A 12,873-nucleotide genomic window follows, 5' to 3' on the forward strand; every position below is an offset into this window, starting at 1 on the left:
TTCCATTGGACTCAGTATTATCCCCTAGACAACGATAGAGCTTATTTCTGATTGATTATTACTATACCTGTGCTTTAGATTGAGTTTTGACGACGTATATGATCTGAATGTTTTGTATTAACCATACGTTTGTGCCCCTTTATAAATAAAAAACGTTTGAAAATAGTACCATCAGACTTCAGCGGACCTCTCTATCTTTGCTGGTAAGTCACCCGGTTACTGGTAACGTAACAGTTCAAACTAGATCTAGCAATGTACTCATATATCAGCAACGTGTACATCAGTGGGCTGAGCTTAAGGCCTTCGGGGCACCAGTGCTCAGTGTGATAGACCTAGAGATCTGGCTGCCAACATGGGCTGACTGTGATCTCTTGTCTGTAACAAATCATTTTGGTATCATTTAGTGAGGTCTGCCATGATTCCTCCATCAATAATTGCACTCCACCGATGGTGAAGCAATGTGAATGGCATCGTATAAATGTCTACTTTTTAAAATTGCCACTTGTTTGTTTTTTATTAGAGTTTAAATTTCATAAAGGTCTGGTGCACTGTGATCATGAATGCCACAGATACTGTCAATGTAGCAGGTATTGAGTTATATCATACCTTAGGATAGAACTGTCCTTACTTAGCAATGTTACAGTCACGTCCATTAGTAGAAGAATTACAGCTAATTCTGTCTTTACTGTGTGTATTTATAAAGGTCTCAAAGTGTGGATGACTCACTGAAGTTCATATGGCTACTTTTACTCTCTCTGTAGTACATGACCAGGCACTTCAGATTAAAATATAATAATTTGTGAACAAGATGATTGTTCTTAGTTTAAGAATCTTTATTCAGTTATATCTTGACAACCATGTAAGAAGATTATATGAAATATACACATAATTCACTTAATTTTTGAGGTTATGGATTCATTGCAAAGAAGCAAAAAACGGAACTGACAATTTTCTTCTCTGTGTTCTCAGTTTGTAGTTATAAAACAAATAGTGGTGGTTACATTTTTAAAGTAATTTATATAGAAATTCTGTAATTGTTTTAAGAAAATAGTAATTTAATTTATTTAGTGCAGATCTGGGTACAAGAGGAATCCTGTGAACACAGAGTCATTATTGTTGTCAGCATAAATCCCATTAAATGTATTGTCTCCATAAACCTGCAACCACACTTCATCCCCTTCATCCAAATGAATAGCTACAGAACTTCCAGCTTGGTCAACATCATTATTCTGAAACTGATCATAAGTAAAAATGATAACCTTATTGTTTTTATACAAGCCAACCTTGACATCCTTAGTATAGACAGTAATGTGATATGAAAAGAAATAGATCCCTGAGTATGGGCAAGTGAATTTTCCAGTGTCTTCATTGTAGTGCTGTTGATCATTGTAGAAGACTTTGGAGAACTTGATAGGCATGTTTGGGACAGGATTTCTTGAGGTCAGACCCACGCTGAATACTGAGCGATAAGAATACCCACTATCTCCCTTTTCTCCCTTGTCTCCTGGAAGTCCAGCAAGCCCCTCTTTACCATCTAAACCTGGTAGGCCAGGTACTCCTTCATCACCCTTTGGTCCTGGTTCTCCTAAGGAAAGGAAAGGAAAATAATTAATGACTGATGTTTATTAATCTCACAGTTTGTGCACTCACTTAACATTGACTGCTTTACATGTTCCTTCTCCAAGTATTAAAATTTATAGACATAATTTCTAACTTGCTGTTATTAGCAATTTGCTTTGATGCCAACAGCAAAGATGCATACATCAGGATACTCTTTATTGAATACAGCTCAGCATTCAATACCATCATCCTCTCAAAACTAATTAATAAGCTCCAAGACCTGGGCCTCAATGCCTCCTTGTCCAATTGGATCCTTGATTTCCTCACTTGCAGATTCTAGTCAGTTTGGATTGGCCAAATTACCCTCTCTACAAATTCCATCAGCACAGATGCACCACAGGGCTTTCTACTTAGCCCCCTGCTCTACTTGCTTTACACCTATGACTATGTGGCTAAACACAGCTTCATGGCATATTCAAGTTTGCCAGTGACACCCCAGTTGTAGGCCATATTGAAAGTAGTGATGAATCAGCACACAGGAAGGAGACTGAAAATTTAGCTGAGTGACGTCATAACAACAACCTCTCACTCAGTGCCAGCAGGATTTCAGGAGAGGGAAACCAAAGGTCCATGAGCCAATCCTCATTGGAGGATTAGAGTTGGAGAGGGCAACTTTAAATTCATGGGTGTTACTATTTCAGAAGCCCTGTCCTGGACCCAGCACATAAGTGTAATTGCAAAGAAAGCGCGGTAGCACCTCTACTTTCTTAGGAGTATGTGGAAATTTGGAATGGCATCTAAAACTTTGACAGACTTTTATAGATGTGTAGCAGAGAGTATGTTGACTAATACCTTGGCATAGAAATGCCTACAAAAAATAACAAATTTGGATCAGCACATCGTGGGTAAAGCCCGCCCAACCATTGAGCTTATCTACATGTAGGAATGCAGCATCCGTCATCAAAGTTTCCCACCAACTAGGCCATGCTCTCTTTTCACTGCTGCCATCAGGTAGAAGGTACAAGAGCCTCAGGACTTGCACCACCAGGTTCAAGAACAGTCACTACCTCTTATCCATGAGGTTCTTGAATAAAAAGGGGATAAATTAACTCACTTTCCCCATCATTAAAATGTTTCCACAACCAATGATCTTACTTTAAGGACTCTTTTTCACATTATTTCACATTCTTGTTATTTATCGCTATTTATTTATATTTTCGTTTGCACAGTTTGTTGTCTTCTACACTCAGGTTGATATTTCATTGATCCTGTTATAGTTACCATTCTGTAAATTTGCTGAGTATGCCCAAAAACCGAATCCCACTGTTGTATGTGGTGACACATATGCACTTTCATAATAACATTTACTTTGAACTTTGAGCTTTAATCCAAAGCACACTTGTACGTTACATTTTAACCTAAACTGCATGAGAAGTATCTGGCCAAGTGGTTCCCTTCCACTTCTCATTCTATTGATTTAAAACCATAAGACCTTAAGAGATAGGAGCAGAATTAGGTCATTTGAGTCTGCTTTGCCATTTCGTCATTGCCGATCCAATTTTCCTCTCAACTCCAATCTCCTGCTTTCTCCCTGTATCCCTTCATACCCTGACCAATCAGGAATCTATCAAGCTCAGCCCTAAATGTACATAAAGACTTGGCCTCCACAACTGCCTGTGGTGAAGAATTCCACAGATTCACCACTCTCTGGCAAAAGAAATTATTCCCCATCTCAGTTCTAAAAGGATGCCCCTCTATTCTAAGGCTGGTCTTGGACTCTCCCACCACAGGAAACATCCTCTCCACATCCATGTTATCAAGGCCCTTCACCGTTTGATAGGTTTCAATGAGTTCACTCCTCATTCTTCTGAATTCCAGTGAATACAATCCCAAAGCCATCAAACACCCTTCATATGACAAGCCATTGAATCCTGGAATCATTTTCCTGAACCTCCTTTCACAGGAATGATTCCAGGATTGAATGGCTTACCAGATTTCAGGGAATTAAATGATTGTTTATCAATCCTACAATAGGTTGCTGACTCCTTTTACCAGAATGTCAATGATGTGATGTAGACAAGAACTTACTCTAGTGAATAAGGAAATCAGATACAGTCTAGCTCAAAAGTATAAAGTCTTTATAGTTGGTGTCCCTGAAAGAAATCAGTGTGCCAATTCTGGGGTCTCATTTTCTGAGCTCCTGATTATTGAAGGTATGTCACCTCTGGTCCTGTCTATCCCAGCAAGAACACAGAAAGAACTAAACCTAGCTTATTCTTGATCAACAGAATAAGCTTCTTGTTTGAGTGAGGTGACTAAAAATGGTCATTTTGCAACTGAACACGAATTGTATGAAAAAATACATCTGACACTTCCATTTGCTATGTAATTCAATAAAATGCTGAATAACACACTTTGATCAGAGCTCCCATTCAAAATATACAATAGAAAAATGCATGTGACCTCAGCAAAATAAATATTCGTAAATATTAATCTGATTACATTGATTTCAGTGGAAGAAAGTGCCACAATTGACATGCACCTAGTTGCAGCTGCAGAACCTTACATAATGTAGCATTTTTAGCATGGTTCCACAGAAGAACACTTTAAAAAATAATTTATTGGCTGCAAAGTTCTTGACATGATCTTAGAAGATTAGAAAGTACCCAGCAGGGTTCTAGGGTGGTGGGGTTTAGAAGCTTTTCACTCCTTTATTTCTGTAGTAGGAAATTTCACAGTCTCCGGTGGAATAGTCCACACTCTCAGAGCAATTGCAGCCATCCCTTTCCCCTATTGACTATTCTGCAATGTATCATCTCTCATATGGCCATCAGCTCCCAGCTGTACCAGAGGAGAACACCTTATATTCTGTCTGGGTAGCCTCCAACCTGATGGCTTGAATATCAATTTCTCCTTCCAGTTAAATGTTTTCCCTCCCTCTCCCCTCTTCTTGTATTCCATGCTTTACGGCAGCAAGGCAGAAATCTCATGTCGATGAAAAGCCACATCATTCACTGTACACATTTCTGGAAAAACATTGGACACACTGTGATGAATAGTGTATAAAAGTGCCTGGTCCTATTTCACACAGCATTTATTACAATAATCTTGAAATATCTAAGCCTGTGAAAACAGTTTTCACAAGTGAGGGAGGGTGTAAGAGTATTTATGTGATTTACTTTTGAAGAAATGGCTGCTAGTAGATGCTATTTCTTGTCATATATGTTCTTTCTTTTTCTTTCTTTCAATATTAACCACTCTTACTTACTACATAGAATGCGAATACATTAGATTCATATCAATGGATATTGATATGATGTATAAGAAAAGTTATATTAGGAAAAGTTAAACTCAAAACATAACAAAAGCGAGTAAACTGTGAGAAGGGCTTGTGATATTTATAGAAGGTGAAAGGGTGATAATATATACGGAACAAGGAGTAATATATAGGGAAAGGCAATTATGAAAGATAGGGAGAGGGAGAAGAGGAAGAAAGGAGGAGTCCAAGGTAAATAATGGAAGTGAGTGGGATGCATAGAAATTAGAAGCACAATATTGGCTTGCATTTTTATAGCACATTTGAAGTTAATTACATTTTCTCTGTCAGTTGTGAAGTACGGTTCACAGCTGTAAAATAGAAAAGGCAACCACCAATATGTAAACAGTTTCCTGAGGAAAACATTGTGACAACAAACAGATCACTTGCTTCATTAATGTTGAGTGAAGAGTAAATAATGATAAAGAGACTGAAGCACCAGGAATCATGTCCCCACATTTCTTTTTTGTACACCCAAATAAGTGTTTGGAGTCTTGGTTGAAAACCTCAACTCAAAGTTATTAGTTCCTGCAAGACATGATCAGCAGTAGTGCACTGAACTGCCAGCCTAGGTAATCGATGACTCACAGTGAATAGGCTAGGACGTGACCACTGCTGTTAGAATCAATTAAATTCTTTAGAATGCCAGTCATTATATCATATAAAATAGAAAGGCACTTTGGGAGGAGAATGTAGCTGGCGTTGGACTATTTACTTCCTGGATGAATGGTAGCACAATGCTTTACAGTACAAGTGACCTGGGTTTAATTCCTGTCACTGCCTGTACAGAGTTTGTACATTCTCCCTGTGATCACGAGGGTTTCCTCTGGGTGAAATATAGAAAATAGGTGCAGGAGTAGGCCATTCAGCCCTTCAAGCCTGCACCGCCATTCAGTATGATCATGGCTGATCATCCAACTTAGAACCCTGTACCTGCTTTCTCTCCATACCCCCGATCCCTTTAGCCACAAGGGCCATATCTAACTTCCTCTTAAATATAGCCAATGAACCGGCCTCAACTGGCAGAGAATTCCACAGATTCACCACTCTCTGTGTGAAGAAGTTTTTCCTTATCTCAGTCCTAAAAGGCTTCCCCTTTATCCTTAAACTGTGACCCCTGTGACATCGGAAACAATCTTCCTGCATCTTGCCTGTCCAATCCCTTTAGAATTTTATACGTTTCAATAAGATCCCCCCTCAATTTTCTAAATTCCAGCAAGTGTAAGCCTAGTCAATCCAGTCTTTCTTCATATGAAAGTCCTGCCATCCCAGGAATCAATCTGGTGAACCTTCTCTGTACTCCCTCTATGGCAAGAATGTCTTTCCTCAGATTAGGGGACCAAAACTGCACACAATTCACTTTCCTTCACTTCACTTTCCTCCCACAGTCCAAAGACATATTAGTTGATAGGTTAATGGATGTGGTACATTGTCCTGTGATTAGACTAAGATTAAATCAGGGGAGTGTTGGGTGGCGTGGCTCGAAGGGCCGGGAGGGCCAATTCAATGCTGTATCTTAATAAATCAATAAAATAAAATAAAATAACTATCATCGGCAAGAAGGGTTTTCCGCTTGCATTATGTTTGACTTCCCATCGCTGAGGGAATAACCTGCCCATGAGGCGCTGCTGCTCCAAAGACAATCTCAATGCAAATTTGATTTGCGATGTCCATTACCTGTTTCACCAGTTTCTCCCTTTGCACCATCACGGCCGTCTCTACCATCTCTGCCAGGGATGCCATTGTGGCCGGGGCTGCCAGGTATTCCTGCCATCCAGTTTGGGCAACCTTCAATTACTCGAGGAGGTGCTTGGGGAGTTGCTGCCAGGATTTCAGGAGGACTGATGTCAACAGGGGATTCAGTCTCAAGTTCAGGTTCAGCTTCAGGTTCAGCTTCAGCTTCAGGTTCAGGTTCAGCTTCAGGTTCAGCTTCAACTTCAGGTTCAGGTTCCACGTCTTCTGGTTGTTCAGTTGTTTCATCAGAGTAGGTGAGGCCAATTAGAACAACCAGCCAGAGGAATCGTTTGAATAACATCGTTACTGTGGTAACCAAGCTCTGTTCCAAGTGACCTAAAATATGTATAAATACTTATTGTTAAAAACTCACATTGAATCATGAGAAGTCTAATACAGAGGAAGACCATGTAGCCATTTAAATCAGGCCTTCTTCCTAATGATGTCTCTAGTTCTTCTGCTAATCACCATAAATCTCCGCCATCTGGTTATCAACTCTTCAGGTATTAGAAACACTTTTTATTTACTGACTTTTAACCTTTCATGATTTTAAATATATCTGTCATTCATTTCTTGGACTTTGCTGCTGAAAGAGCCACTGTTAATCTGTACCAAGAAACCATTCCGATAGATTGCTTGTGTATCCTCTCAAAAGTCTCCATGTGTTTCATAGAATACAAGACCAGATTTACAATGTAATATTTCAGCAGGGATTGAACTAGTATTTTATGCCATTTACATAATGTTGTGCCAAATATTAAGGGTAATTTGAAAAGCATGTATAATAACAGGAACAAGGGAATCAATCTGAATATCAATATGGAACACTTATTGACATGTTGACAGGACTGGCCGTAATCAAATAACAAAAGTGTGAGGCTGATTGTCTTGATGCTGGTTAGCTATATCAGGCTCACCACTGAGACCCACCTCCCATCAGTCACCAACCTCTCATCTGTTCTTCCAATAAACTATCCCAATCCCATTCCCCAATCACGAAAACCCTCAGATTAGATTCAGGGCCCCAAACAGTCCTTCCAGGTGATACAACACTTCACCTCTGAGTCTGTTGGGGTCATCTACTGTGTCCAGTGCCTCTGGTGTGGCCTCCCACTTCTCCAACCCTGTGTCTCTTTCACCAAACAATTTTGCAGCTCTTTACTTCACTCCTCTCCCTCCTGGTTTAACTTATCACCTTGTGTCTCTCTGTCCCCTCCCATCACCTTTCAACTCTACCCCTCATCTTTTTTTCTCTAGTTCTGCTGAAAGGTCTCATCCTGAAACATCGACTAAACTCTTTTCCAAAGATGCTGTCTGGCCTGCTGGGTTCCTCCAGCATCTTGTGTGTGTTGCTTTGACTCCTCCCATCTTCAATTCCAACTACCTCCAATGCAACATAATTTGTGCTTTCCTTTCCATGTCATTAGCACCAATCCTGACCCATTCTCCACTTCCTTCTGTGCCCTAATTGTTATAATGATGTATGCAGCTTGTACCACCATTTTACACAAAGCAGATCTTACGTAAAGTAATAAATTGCACACTGAACTAATTGTTCATGTGTTAATGTTCCTGGTGAAGAAACGTTAAAGGTAAACTTGCTCCTGTTTTGAACCATGATTTTTAGCATCTTATTTTTATTTTTTATTTTTAGAGGTACATCATGGTAAAAAGCCCTTGTAACCCAACGAGCCTATGTTACCCAATTACATCAATGTGACCAATTCACCTACTAACCCATACGTCTTTGGAATGTGACAGAAAACTAGAGCACCGGCAGGAAACTCGCGTGGTCACAGTGAGAACATTCCTTACAGACAGCAGAGGAACTGAACCTGGGTTGCTGGCATTGCAGTAGCATTATACTATTCACTACACCCCCATGAATGCCCTCATCAGCATGAATGATTGCATTTGAGCAGTTCTCAGCTGATATATCCAAAAATCAACAATTATACATCAGCAGACATTATTTTCTGCTTTAGAACTGATTATAAACTTCTGGCTCAGGCCTTGAACAGATCACATATAGAGAACAAGCAATTAAATTATCACAAAGGGAAAGTAAATTGAGCCCTGTAAAAGACCACTGGGCAATCGTCTAACTAACAAGGTCAATAACAATTTCAGCGAGGAAGAATGCCAAATTGCTGTCAGCAGTATAGAACACTGTACGAAATGGAGATATACAGTAGAGATCCTCCAGAGAGGTTCTCCAAATGCTAACACAGACAGTTACTCACCTAGTTGAGTCATTTAATCTTAGTAATATTTGAATTAATAATATTGGATCTGTACTAAATCACCACGTTATAAACACTATCAGAACTAGCTTGCGGAAGGAATAGTTTCAGTTATCTGTCGAGATGAAGAACACCCTGAAGGTAAAGCCCTCAATTTAACATTGATGGTTGGAGTTGAGTTGATGGTATCATGCCCAGTCTCTGCTCTCTGGGTGATACCTCGGGTGATTTTAAAGCCTGGACCTGATCTTAGTTAAAATCTGGCCAGGAAACACCTAACTATGATGCTGAGTGAAATAAATCAGCAAATTCTGGAAACACTCAGCAGTTCAGGAGGCCTACCCTCCATGAACTCTGTCTATATTTCTTGCTGGCTCAGTAAACAGCCAGCATTATCAAAGGCCACACCCACCCTGGATATTCTCTTTCCCCCCTCTCCCATCAGGCAGACAATGCTGAAGCCCGAAAGCACATAGCACCAGACTATTTTATGTGTTGGGAGATGTAAAATTGATTATTTATGTGATATGGACTTGCTGGTGTGCTAAACATATAATGTGACTTTGAACTGATGCTTTAGTGCATGCAATATGTCTACACAAGGAGGTCATCTGACATGCTGGCAGTTACTGTATAAATTACTGTACATTCAACTTCGCAACTGCAACATTGAAATTGGGTGTGTAACTGGGAGACAGCATGAGCTTTGATCAAGAATGAAGGCTCTAATGGAAAGATGTATTTGAATTTGAATTGACTTTATTTTTTGCATCCTTCCCATACACGAGGAGTAAAAATCTTTATGTTACCTCTCTGTCTAAATGTGCAATGTGCAATCATAGTCATTTATAATCATTTGTAATAAAGAGAACAGTCAATGTAACATAGAAATACACTAAAATCAACGTGAGTTAATCAGTCTGATGACCTGGTGGAAGAAGCTGTCCCAGAGCCTGTTGGTCCTGGCTTTTATGCCTCAGTACTGTTTCTCAGATGGTGTCAGCTGGAATAGATTGTGATTGGGGTGACTCGGGTCCCCAATGATCCTATGGGTCCTTTTTACACACCTGTCTTTGTAAATGTCCTGAATCATAGGCAGTTCATAACTGCAGATGCGTTGGGCTGTCTGCACCAGTAGACCTATTTCTATGATTGATTCTGTGTATTTCATCTGATGTTCCATTTCTGGCTCACTGTGTGTGTAGGAAATTTTGCATAAAGCAATGTTTGTTCCAACAATGTTCTTCCCTCCATCAATCTTCTCCATTGATAACAAGCTCATTCTATGTGTTCACTTCATTGCCCAAAAACGGATGTCCGTATAAGTTATCCTGTTTGCACTTTATCAGTCAGTTCAAGTACAATCAGGTGAAGGTTGAATTTACAGGGCTGAATCAAGCTTGCATTTCTGAAAGTACTGGTTATTAGACTCTCACACCTGGTTGTCCTCTGTACTTTGGCAGTCAAACGCAGAAATCTGAGACATTCAGACGATAGTGATCTGGTTGTCTATAGCATTAACATCAAATTCAAAGGTGGAATACTGAAACTCTGAAGAGAGAGTTCAGATGCATTTTACACCCCACTCATGATTTAACCAGGGAGGATAGATAGGTTAAATGGTACCCCACTCAAAAAGAACGCATTTTTTGGAAAAAATGTAGTAGCAACAGATAAATAGTACAAAAATGTAGCCTCAGGTAATTTTTTTTCCTTGTTTGTATATTATTTGCTTTAATTATTTTAATGTTAGTGCATCTTAAAGCATCTTTTTAAAGTTTTAACCATAGAAAAGAATATTTGAGAAGTTTATACTTGTCTCTGTCTATTAGAAATGTTTCACACCAGTTCAATAACACTTTACAGCTTCCAAAACAAAAGCTGTTATGGTTTTCTGGAGAATTGGTGTTGCATCAGGGCATCTTACCTGAGGCCCACACACAGTTTAGAGCTTGCTCTCCCTTTCCTTCAGGTGTGGAATTCAACTGTTCTGTCCTTTGCCTATTGGGAAGTTAAATGTGGGTAAGAGGGAACTCTAGTTATTGGGGATGATGGTACAACCCAATATCTTCTTAATCTCACCTTCCAGTTTTGATATCAATACATCCATTTAATGCTTCCACAAAAGCTCCCATCTCCTCTCCCATCCCAAAAATATGTGGGTGGTAGGTTAATTCAGCACTGTAAGTTCCCCATAGTATGTAGATGAATTTGAAAATCTAGGGAGAGAGCTGATGGGAATTTTGGGAGAATTAAATAGGTTAGGGTAGGATTAGTGTGAAAAAGGGGTATTTGATGATCAATGGGCCATAAACAACACGCAGTGAATGCTGGAGAAATGCAGCTAGTTGGGCAGTATCTATGGAGGGAAATTAACAGAAAATACAGTCGGCTCTCCTTATCAGTGGGTTCCACATGCATGGATTCAACCAAACGCGGATCGGGAAAACCGGGAAGTTCTCCCTGCAGTACTCATTGTTAGAGCATTGTTCGCCTCGTGTCTCATTTGGTCGCTGCTTTGTTTCTGTGAAAAAATGGCTCCTAAAAAGCAATTAAGTGGTCAAAGCAATTCCTCAAAGGCTAAGAGGGAACGTAAAGTGCTATCTCTCGCCGAGAAAGTAGAAATCTTACATTGTTCGCCTCGTGTCTCGTTTGTTCGCTACTTGTGTTGTGAGGAAGAGGAAGGAGTTTAAAGCTAGTAAGGGATGGCTGGCTAGCTATGTAAAGTGCTACAGTCTCAAGAAGTTGAAGATTATGGGAGAATCGGGATCAGCATTCCCAGAAGAACTATGATGGTTGCGTCTGTACTGAACATTTACAGACTTTTTTTCTTGTCATTATTCTCTAAATGATACAGTATAACAACTATTTACATAGCATTTACATTGTATTAGGTATTATAAGTAATCTAGAGATAAGTTAAAATATACGAGAGGATGTGCGAAGGTTATATGCAAATACTATGTCATTTGATATAAGGGACTTGAGCATCCACGTTTTTTGGCATCTGCGGGGGGTCCTGGAACCAATTCCCCACGGAAAAGGAGGGCCGATTGTAATTTGGGCCAAGACTGTTCATCAGGATTCTAATGGGCCAAAAAACCTGTTTCTGGAACATGATACATCTAACATATAGTATTTATACATAATTTTGTCATTAAACCCTTGCTAATAATAAAATAATGTTGCTGAAGTAAAGAGTTTTACACTAGAGCATGTAATTGTAATACCTGTCTTCATTCACTGAATAGAACAATGTTTCTTTTACTGTTGCATCTCTAAGTTTGAACCATTGAAGTTAACAGTGCAGTAGTTTATCTATACGTGCTGCAATATTTGCAGTTCATGCCATGCATTTTAAAAATTTATGCAATTATGCACCAAGGCTTGAAACACGATAACATTATCAAACTGAGGGAGCAATATTAGTATATTTTGAAAGTATAACGACTTATTCTATGGCAGCTTTAGCCCAGCCACTACAGTGTATGACAGGGGCACAAGAAATAACCACCATACTGCTTTTGGAATGCTACAGATTACACTAACTTCTATAAACAACAAGCATAAACTAAGTATTTGTTTCAAAATAAACTCAGAATAATTCTCCCTGAGTAAGTTATTTTAGAACAGAAAATGTTACCTGTCAGTCCTGCTGTTCTTGCCTTTTGCTAGGAGCTGACTCCTGGCAAAGTATCCAAGGCTGATGTCATGTTATAGTCCTGATAGTGCTCCACATGGAATTGTCTGTCACACAGAAGCAGGATCCTATTTGACGGTTGATATTTTGATCTTCGTTCATGGCTCTTTTTATAAGCTTGCTAGATGTCAATATGTCCTCCTCCGTTGTCCCACAGGAGCTGGCAATTAAAAATTAAGTACATAATCTGAAATGCATGTTAAAAGTTATTTAAGATACTTTCCAAATGGGATGGCATTAGATCTGTTAATTTCAGTCTTAAACACAATGTGTTTCAATGTTAAAAATGCCTGGCCCTACAATGGATATTAACGCAATTC

General features: G+C 39.4%; 1 protein-coding gene across 1 annotated transcript; it reads right to left on the bottom strand.

Moving 5' to 3' along the window:
• Window positions 1-811: 811 nt before the first annotated feature.
• On the bottom strand, window positions 812-12,643 carry LOC140725414 (uncharacterized). The gene is made up of 3 exons (XM_073040847.1): window positions 12,497-12,643; window positions 6,554-6,946; window positions 812-1,585 (listed from the first exon to the last, which is right to left on the bottom strand). The coding sequence occupies exons 2-3, from the start codon at window positions 6,909-6,911 to the stop codon at window positions 1,065-1,067; spliced, it is 879 nt and encodes a 292-aa protein (XP_072896948.1). The 5' UTR covers window positions 6,912-6,946; window positions 12,497-12,643; the 3' UTR covers window positions 812-1,064.
• Between the last annotated feature and the right edge of the window lie 230 nt (window positions 12,644-12,873).

Source organism: Hemitrygon akajei, chromosome 3 (genome assembly GCF_048418815.1).
Source record: "Hemitrygon akajei chromosome 3, sHemAka1.3, whole genome shotgun sequence".
In the NCBI taxonomy this organism is placed as follows: domain Eukaryota; kingdom Metazoa; phylum Chordata; class Chondrichthyes; order Myliobatiformes; family Dasyatidae; genus Hemitrygon; species Hemitrygon akajei.